A 10,216-nucleotide genomic window follows, 5' to 3' on the forward strand; every position below is an offset into this window, starting at 1 on the left:
GAGAGAGACATTGTGATTGCGGGTGTATTTGTTGTAGCAGATATGGGACATGCAATCCTCTCCAGTGTGGGATGTTGTTGTTACAGAATGTATAGGGTATTCATGAAGTGTAGGTATTGAGTAGGGGTTTCTGCTCTGGGCTTGAAAGATAGCAGTGAGATTCACCATTAATCATCTCAGAACAGCGTGCGATGACAACACCAAGGAAAGGAAACAGGAGACACAGAGAAGAATAAGAATATGCTGGAGAAAACAAGGCCATTCAATAGCAGCTGTTGAGTAATACTAAAATCAAGGGCTTCTTTGAGCCACAGTAAATATATCATGTTTTATCTCTAGATGATATGCATTATAGGAACAGATCACTACTTGGAGAATGTGTAATACAACAAAGACTAACCTTTATAAAATGGATGTGTATTGTGTTTATTCAAAGGGTTAGTGTGGTGAAAAACGAAAAAGGCTCAAAACTAACCAAAAAGCTATGTGATTACCAGTAAACTGAATGGTAGTTCACCAAGGTAAAAAAGAGCAGTCACTTGCACGGCAGCAAGCAACAACCTTGGGGATTTGGCGAGACCGACTAAGGCTGTTTTTCCACCGTCATATTGCAGAGTGAGAGGTCGCTAAGAGATGACAGGGGCGAGAAATGTTTTCCACATCATCACTCTGGAAAAAATCATCCCCCTGGAGACATGATAGATCACTCAATCAATTATCCTGGCAAGGGCCAGAGATGCCTGCCTAGATGCCTGCTTGGCCCTGCTGAGGCGGCACACCTGGGTCAAAAGACCCAGCTGCATTAGTCATGATTGCAGCTGCTTAACACCACAGGCCACGGCTCAGTGGAGAGTTTAACCCTGCCAGTTAAGAGGGGCTCTGCAGAGAACATGTAATGGCTCTCCTCTAAGGAGCTTAATAGCTAGATTACATTGCATCGTGGAGATGGAAACTGTAAATGTCAAACAGACTTTGTCTTTCTTAACAGTGTATCAAGGTTGCATCATGTGACATCCTGCAACATGTAGCTTGGACAACATAACATGTTTTTTTCATTTTCATGCAAATAAAACAATGCCTACGCAAATGACAAAACTCTCAAACTTGGGTAGACACAGTATGAACAGTGTATAGAAGTTTATGTAAAATCAGACAATAATAATTTGCCATTTCATGCAAAGCCACCAAAAACTCCCACGATCTGAACTGCTAATTAAAAAGTTACAATTAGGTATGTAAAGTTATTTTAAGTTTAACATGGAGCCTTTTTAAGCCGTGGAATGCAGCACTATTATGTCTGTTTAATTTGTGCAAGTGCAAATTCTGCCAGCACCGCCAACATTCCACGAGGCTAAATTCTGGGTTGTAGTTTTTTATTGAGTTATTCTGAACTACAGGAATTTAGTTCAATCGAAGAGAAGGCCATCAGGCAACTTGGAAGGCAAGTTTCCTGTTTATTTAATTTAAAAGAATTCTACAAGAGGGGATTACAAAACCAGGTAAAAGGACAAGCATGAGAGTTAAAAGGGCACTTTGCAGAAAAAAACATATTGAGTTTGAATGGGATCAGAGAACAGTGATTTATTGAAATAATTGTATGGCGAAAAATAAGGGAAAAATATGACACTCAAGTAAGTTGTTTTATTTAGATATTACATATTATATACACACATTAGATATTAAATACACACAATTTTCCATTAACTTTCTGTTATAGAAATTAAAGAAGAAAAAAAAAACACATTGTTGATACAGCTGCCTTCTTACTTTCCTGAGCTCTTTGTGTTTGTAGCAGCAGCAACTTGCATGACATTATCCTCTTCCTGCTTGTCTCCCTGTTTGAAAATTAAATTAGGTTAGGCTCCTGCAAACCCAATTATTGGCTGATAGAAGGTGTCCGATGTGCCACCTTGTGTGTAAAAAGGTTGGGGCAGCACCATTGATTTAGGTGGCCTTGATTAGATGCTGCTGGGAGATTGAGTTTCATTTTGCAGGAATTGCCAATCAGAACAACATTATGGTTGCATACAAACCATTAATTTGTGTACCCAGATGTGTTTTACATACTGTACATGACACCTGTTTATTAGGGGAACACACCAGTATCAGGAAGAAAAAAACATGTGAATGTTAGTAGTAGGAGAAAAACGCTGTCAGACAGGTTAGCTACTGTATCTGTCATAAAGAGGAAATCTAAGTGAATGCCACAAATGGCTGGCATTCCTAACTGTTAAGCTGTCATCAGACTGTTTAGATAGCAATCACACAAGTATGGTTCACTTCCAATTTTTAAGCCAGTGAAGGCAAAGACTTCAAATGATCTTTGCTGCAGTAAAAGGGTCACTTTCAACGATAAATCATACTCCAGTCCCAACCTGAAATACACAGCCCTCTCTCAGAGAGCCTCTTTTGATAGTGTGACAGTTGCTTTTCAAACTCTAGTGGATAAGTTACCAGAGTATTAGTTCTTTGTACATCAGCCTAACATGTCACTGCCACAGAAAGAAAGAAAGATGTCTTCTATGTTCACTTTGATGAGGACAGAGACAAATGTCACAAAAGTCAGCATATACATTGCTAGCTTCATAATCATATCTAAATAGGCCACAGGACAATAAAAATGTGCCGGTCAATATAACTCAAGAATCTATGCATTTCAACTGAATTTAAATAGGCACCATGGTAAATTACGCACAAGCTGGGCGGTCCTTTCCTCAATTGGTAGGGAATGAATGATAATCAAACTTATCTTCTACCATCAATTTTGCCATGTCATAACACATACATGCATTTATATGTTTGAAAGGTTCAGTAATGATATTTAAATAATGCCAATAACAGTGACCCACTACCTTTTTCATCAGTATTGTTATCAGGTTAATAAACACATAATACATTCATAGTCTGGCAAGTGAAACATTTCTCCTTTAATTAAAATAACACCTCTATAAGTCATTATGAAAGCAAGTCATTTATATTTACATGTATTTATCCATACTTGGCAGCAGCATTAGTTCCATTATCCAGGAAAACAAACATAGGAGGCAAGATAGCTCAAAGAGAAGAATCAATATATGCTTTCCCACTGTAATGTGCTTCACTTGACGCTAACCCCATGTCTTGGCTCGCTGCCATTTCCCTCTAGGATTTTGCAGACTTTATAGGTATTATTATCAATATAAATGCCTGATTTGGCATCAGGTTTAAAATAAATAAATAAATAAATGAATAAAATATACAAAAATACAAGGCAGAATGACATTTCTGTTGTTACTTTGCAGCAAAAGTATAGGTACTAGCAAAATTGAATCAAAAGCTAATTTGCTTGTAAAAAATTGCAATAGACTGTTAATTTGAAGTAAAATGATTTGAGAAAATGAAAGGTGTAAGGTGCTTTAAATCTACCAAAAAAAGAAGAAAAAAAAGAAAACAGTTGTTCAAAAATCTCTGTTGAGGAACTGTACTAAAATTCTAATGTCTAACTCTAGTCTTAACAAAAGAACACATTATAAGAGGTATGTTCATTCTTGTTTTCACTGTACTGTAATGTTTCTATTTCATATTCCTGTCTCCACATGGAGTCATGGTCAGCATTTCTTCTCCAGTAGCTCCACCACTTCCCCTCTTTCACACCTCTGGGCCACATTGAGAGCCGTGGATCCAGATGAGTCCAGCAGCGTCCCGTCCGCCCCATTCAGGAGTAGGGCCTTTACGACTGGCACACAGCCATGCTGGGCAGCCAGGTGTAAAGCTGTGGCCTTGCCCCAGTTTACTGCATTGACATCTGCATGATGTGAGATCAGCTGGAGGACACTTGGGAAGTTGACACTGTTACACGCTAGGTGCAGCGGCGTCCAGCCCCCGCTGTCCTCTGTCACGTTTGGGTCAGCTTGGGCTGCCAGGAGCTTAGCTACCACCTCCTGCTGGCTCTGGTGGCAGGCTAGGTGGAGGGGAGTCCATCCATTCTCACCCCTAGCATTCACGCAGCCACCCTGACTCTCCAGCTGGAGCACGGTGGCCTCGTGGCCCCTGACGGCAGCCAAGTGCATGGGGGTCCAGCCTTGGAGGGTCCTGGGATCTGGGCTGGCCCCGTTTGACAACAGCTGCCTGCAGATGCCTGTGTGGCCCTTCAAAGCAGCCAGGTGTAGCGGAGTGTGGCCTCTGCTGTCCACGCTGTCGATACGCACCCCGCTCTTCACCAGCGTCCTCACTACTCTGTTGTGGCCTTCCTCAGCGGATAAGTGCAGCGCAGTGGAGTGAGAGCGGTCGGTGGCGTTGGGGTCCGCCCCCTGAGAGAGGAGGAGCTTGGCAATGCTGAGATGCCCGTAGGCGCAGGCTAGGTGGAGTGGCGTCCTCCCCTGCGCCTCCTCCCGCTCCCCAGCCGCCTCCTCTGACAGCCGAGACAGCAGCAGTCGGACCACCGTCTCGTGGCCGTTCTGGCAGGCCAGGTGGAGGGGCATCCAACCGGCTTTTTCTCTCGCATCTGCCACCGCTCTTTTGTCCAGCAGGAGTCGGACAGTCCTGTCATCGCCATTCTGAGCAGCAAAATGGAGCGGTGTCCACTGGTCCTCATCTCCCTGGGTGGCAGCTGCCCCATGCTCCAGCAATAAAGAGATGATGTCATGAAGCCTGTAGAGAGGAAGTTCATTCTTAGTGTACTGTATTCCTTGAAGTTTTTAAGTTTTAACTTTGAGTATCGAAGGTGAGCCCATTCACCCAACACTTGAAAGTTTGAGACAAAAGGGCTGAACAGATCCAAATAGATAAAGGATATTGTAAGGCTGTTGCTGTTATAATGCTATTGCTCATCCAAGGACAGGACTGTTTTTGGTTAACCTTACAAGAACTGCCAGGCATTCTACCAATCAAAACAGCCGGGAGAGCACCAATAACGTTTCTTTATACAGACCTGTGCAGAACAGCAATAATGAGAGGAGTGTAACCTCTGGCACTAGGACAGTTGACCTCAGCACCCAGACTCAGGACACGCTGGACACTCTCTGCATCGCCACTGGCTACGGTGTAGTGGAGGAGACTATTTTTATCTGAAAAGAGCAGGGATGTATGTTCTCTTTTCACCGACTGTCTGAAACTGTCAAAGTCCTTCTTTGACAGGAGAGAGAGAATGCCGTCCCGGCCGTGCTGGTCATCTGTGGCATGAAAGTAAAAGTGAATGATTTGAGAAAACATCTGCAGAAATGGTCCAAATACTTAGTACAGACAGTACAGACATGCCTGGATTAAATTTCAAACCAATGCAATTGCCAGATTTCCATTTTTGCTTTAATCAAATTGAGTTCACTCTTTCATTTCACTATGGAATAGTGTAATGTGCTTCTGTTTTATAATGGCAGGAAATCAAGCTTTTCTTCTTGCTTTGAAACTCAATCAATATCAGCTGTGGGTGTGAAGTTTTTACCTTGTGGGATGTGTCTGAATCTTATCAGGGATCAGTGGGATTGCATGAACGTTTGGGCCAATGTACCCATACTATTTAATTGAATTAATCTTGGCTGGCAGTGGAGTGGATCAATAAATGCACTGTGAATCTATTCATCTATTCAACATTTTAGAGTAAATGGATCTGAGAGGCTGAATTAACGTTGCAGCTTTTATTCTCTCCTTTTCTCTCTGAGTAGTTGACTGTTCTTTTCAGTACCTGATTAAAAATGTGATAGCACTGTAAATAGCACTTTTTAAATGTCAACCCTCCAGGCTTTGTACTGCAATGAACATGATTTCCCATCTCTCTCTGCCCGTGTGCTTACCTGAGGGAAGGTCAGGCATCTCAGGCAAAGCAATCTAAATTAGAAAAGAAAGAAATGCTACAAAAGTTAATAGCTGTGACATCAATCAACATAAGTGGTTAATAATCACACTTATCAATCAAGCTATAAGTATGGGCATTTTGCAAATCACTTTACTGCGCAATAGCAATAGTATTTAGCAGTGTTGACTGAGAGAGTGAAACAGAGAGATAGAAAGATAGATGCCAGAAGATACATTTTGTACTTTCTTTTTGTTTTCTGTAAATTGTGCTACATTCTCCAATGCATTTCCTTGTATTAGCATTAACCTGACCTGCTGATTACAGCAAAGGTGATGGTAACAGATGGTAATTTTTAAAGTAGCAAGCAGAACTCACTTTCTGTGTAGGAGAAACCAGCCAGGGGTAGTCTGGTTTCTGTCCTCGGTCAGGTTGGATTGCTCCTGGGATCTTCAGGACTTCACTCAGAGTCTCTGTTTTCCTCACAGTGTCTGCAAAAAAGAACAATAGGCAAGCGCTGTTCTCCTGAATTTATGTAATCAAAGAAATGCAGTGCAAATCAATAATTACCCCTGTATGAGAATGAAATCTTAAAAGTTCAGTCTTTAGTGTGACAAAACTTACTCAGTTACAGTAGTCCTGAGGTCATATGCATAATTCTAATCTCTGAAGAGTACAACTCTAAATTCCCAGAAAGATAATTTCTTAATTGCATCACTAATGAGAATGAGCTTTCACGCATAAATTACAGGTAAATTCTCCCACAGATATGGTAATAGTAGCTGTATTATTATTTTTTTTACATTTCAAATTGGAGTAGTTACTGTGTATGAATAAACATGACACTAATTTGTATTCATTAACATGACCTCTCAAGCAATACAGTAATTGCTTGTCTAACTAAAAGTGACCTGATGCCTCTTGTGTAAATGATACAATCTCTCTTGAATTGAAGTATTTCACTCTGGAGAGGCATTAGATGGAACAAAATGTGTTCTCTCTCCATAGTCTGACACTGAGCAGGTGACAGCAACCGCGGACTTGATAATTAGAAACTGAGACTCAAGAAGAGGGTGGTTTTGTATTGTGTGTAAATCCTGCCAAAGTCCTAGAGAACCAGTACCTGTAACACCTGGAACGTCTGTGCTACACTTCATGTATTTATACATTAAAGGCTAAAGACTTCTGCACATTTTTGCCTTGGTAGAAGTGTTATCTAGTCATATTGTTTTATATGAGGACTAATAATGAAGCACCTGAGAACTGTGGCCTCTTCCTGTGATCCTGGTCCCAGCATTGCTCCATGATGCGGATCATCTGGTCACACTCGCGAGGCTTGTGGTCAGGCATCATGTCTACACTGGGCCTCTTACCATGCGACACCTGTATCAGCACTGTGGTCACACTGCTGCCTGGGTCCACAAGACAGAGGCAGGCAAGAGGTTCAGTATAGAACAACGAGTGCAGAGAAACACCACAGCTGCAGAGTGGGTGGACATTTGTTCAAACACAGGCTCAGAAAATTTCGGGAAATTAGCATGTACTCTGAAAAGCAGAGTACATGTTATGGACACAAATTATATGCCTACTGTGTAACACTGTCATATATTTGTGTTTCAAGGACCTCCTTGAAAATTACATATTTCATCTCAAGGGGTTTATCCTTTCAATAAAAAGTTCAATAATTATGTCAATATTATGTTCCTCTACCACAAATTGGATTATGTGACAATGGCATGAATTGGACACGCCATTTTCACCTGTTCCACATGTGAAAAGGTTAGCTAATTACTACATTTAGGCAAGTAAACAACTTTGGCTAAGGTTAGGGTTAAGGTTAGGCAACTAAAACTTTGGTTAAGGTTAAGGTAAGGATTTGGTCATGGTTAAATAAGAAAAACTTTTGCTAAAAATTAAAGCTTCACTCACAGAGGAAAACTTCTTCACAAGAGTTGGGAACTGAACCTGGGTCAGTGGAGTTGAAGGGAAATGTACTGTACATGCCTATCCACTATCCCAACCACCACCCCCTTACTTTTCACTGCCTTATTTCAGTGCCAAACCACTGCCTGTTTCTTGTTGTCTCCTCCACTTTTCTGTTGCTCTTTTGCTTTTGTTCTGGGGAAACATATTTGTCTCACTTTTCATGCACAGAACACATATTTGCATTTTAAGACATCATGCTCATTTCATGAAATTTGGAGAGCCCACACTCTTTGTTCAGGTTGGTTATATTCACCCTGAAACCCTAAAAAAGGATTAAGTGGCAAGAGCAAATGACTGAATGAATGAATGGTATGGTATGAATGGAATGGCTGTATGGTAATCAGCGCACTATTGTATTTCACTTCTAGAAAGACCTGTACTACTGTACTAAGTAATATGATTGAAAAGTGGCTTCACCATTATATTATTGTATTTATTTATAAGTGACCACATCATAAGTGTATTTTACAACCTTTGCCAAACACCTTGCGAAGACGAGAAGTGTTATGAATGCAGTATTTCCTACCTGGATAAGGTTTCTGCTGTGTCAGAATCTCCCACATCACAACTGCAAAGCTATAGATCAGAGCAGACAGAAGCACTTTAATCCTAATTTCTTCTTTCTGTGTATGCTCCATTCAATGACATCCACAAAGAAATTCCTGGTAACCCCCGCTTTAAGATCAAGGACTTTGAAAGAATTATTCATGAAAATCACCGGTGAGAAACTGATAATTTTTTTTCAAGATTTAAAAGAAAACGAGTGAATACAAAGGGCAGAGAAAGAGGGAGTGAGAGGTGAATGTAAAAAAAAATAAAGTGAGAATGTGTGTGTGTGCCTGTACGAGTTCTTGTGACGGAGTGAAAAAAAAAAAAGAGCAAGGTTAAGGAAGGTGGGTGTGTGAATTGCGGACTGAATATGAGAAAAAATGAGGTGAAACTTGATGGTGCAATGTTGGAATATGCCCTTGGCAACTCACCTGTAAACATCAAAGGTAGTTCCTGGAGGCTCGGGGCACTGGGTGAACGTCTCCGGAGGAATGTAATTTATGTTCCCTCTTGCCATCAGATACTCCATGAACTTCTTCTTGTTCAAACACTCTTCCCATTGGATTAAACCAAAATCTGAAATCTTTGGAGGGAGAAAGTTGCATCAGAATATAAGAGAGTCCATAATTAGCATGCATTACCCTGCACAGCTCATTAGAATGAAAACAAAAAAAAAATCAAATTGTTTCCAGCTAATTGGAACTGTCAAGAGATCCTTAGTAAAGCCTCATTATGTTCACTCAGTTTCGCTCACTTTGACATGAAGGTGATCGTCCAGTAGGATGTTGGATGTCTTGAGGTTCAGATGGAGCAGCGGGGGTTTCATGCTGTGGAGGAAATTCATGCCCATGGTGGCCTCATGAATCATCTGGAACTTCTTGGGCCACATCAACGTGTGACTGGCTAGGAGATTGTCCAGCGATCCATTACTCATGTACTCCATCACCATGGCAGTCGCTTCGCTGCACAGTCCGTAGATGGACACAATGTACTTGAATTTCACTTTGGCTATCTTGGGCGCCTCGTCTATCATTCTGCTGTGAAAACAAAGATAATGGTCACGGAGGGGCTGCGTTGAACAGGCGTTTTGAACTTTGACCATTGGAAACACTCTCTGATGTCCAAAATCTAATACCACTAGGTGCAAAGATGAACGAAACCACAGCAATTTTGTGAAGTTCAGTATTAATACAAAATAAATATTAAGCCAATATGGCATTGCTGTGGATTCGGACAGCTAAGATGTCAGTATGTGACAGTAGCAGGGCAATAGGTACTTTATGTCATAGCTTTCATGAATTAAGCCCCACCTGTAAAAGCTGTTTTCACACAGGCTTGTGTCAAAGCTTTTCAGGGCACATTTTTCCCGCCAGAGCTTCATCTTGACTTGGTACACCTGGCCAAATCTGCATTCCGGCACCTTAATCCAGTCAGCCTCAAAGTCATCCTTCCTGAAGTTCCTGAACTTCCCAGGGGCTCCGTCAAGACAATCCATGAGAACAATGATCCTCCCTGACACAAGCCACACACACACACACACTTTCTCTCTAATCCCACACACTAACAGGGATTATCCTTCAGAGCAACAGCGATTAATAGCGCCGGAGAAGCTCTCCGTCCCAAAGTGTCTCACGCAGGGAAAGGAAAAAGAGGTGATATCATAGATATGCAAGTTGTAGAACGCACATACACATTCAAGTCAATGGTAACTGGCTGGGTGAAAGGCAGGTGGAGTCTCACAGAACTAGACTGTTGATATATGGGAGGAGCTGTGGCACAGAACTTGTTTGTATTGCAATGTCACTGAGCCGGTTTTTAACCGGCTGCCAAGACTGCTGACCTAGCTTCCAGCCCGGACATATGTTCTTCTCTATCTTGCCCCTCATTCCAGGAATGATTTATGACCATCTGAAT

At 41.5% G+C, this 10,216-nt stretch overlaps 1 protein-coding gene across 2 annotated transcripts; it reads right to left on the bottom strand.

The window, feature by feature from the left end:
* Positions 1-1,627: 1,627 nt before the first annotated feature.
* On the bottom strand, positions 1,628-9,906 carry ankk1 (ankyrin repeat and kinase domain containing 1). 2 transcript variants are annotated; one of them, XM_071517785.1, is made up of 9 exons: positions 9,613-9,906; positions 9,057-9,336; positions 8,734-8,885; positions 8,280-8,329; positions 7,024-7,179; positions 6,146-6,258; positions 5,769-5,802; positions 4,910-5,150; positions 1,628-4,629 (listed from the first exon to the last, which is right to left on the bottom strand). In XM_071517785.1, the coding sequence occupies exons 1-9, from the start codon at positions 9,795-9,797 to the stop codon at positions 3,588-3,590; spliced, it is 2,253 nt and encodes a 750-aa protein (XP_071373886.1). In that variant the 5' UTR covers positions 9,798-9,906; the 3' UTR covers positions 1,628-3,587. The 2 variants fall into 2 exon arrangements, with proteins under 2 accessions (XP_071373886.1, XP_071373885.1); XM_071517784.1 differs by having other exon boundaries at positions 9,057-9,339.
* Between the last annotated feature and the right edge of the window lie 310 nt (positions 9,907-10,216).

The sequence above is a fragment of the Centroberyx affinis genome, unplaced genomic scaffold, assembly GCF_046629955.1.
Source record: "Centroberyx affinis isolate AG114_WGS23_722 - 3 ecotype Tasmania unplaced genomic scaffold, CSIRO-AGI_Caff_v1 ptg000521l_1, whole genome shotgun sequence".
NCBI classification, from domain to species: domain Eukaryota; kingdom Metazoa; phylum Chordata; class Actinopteri; order Beryciformes; family Berycidae; genus Centroberyx; species Centroberyx affinis.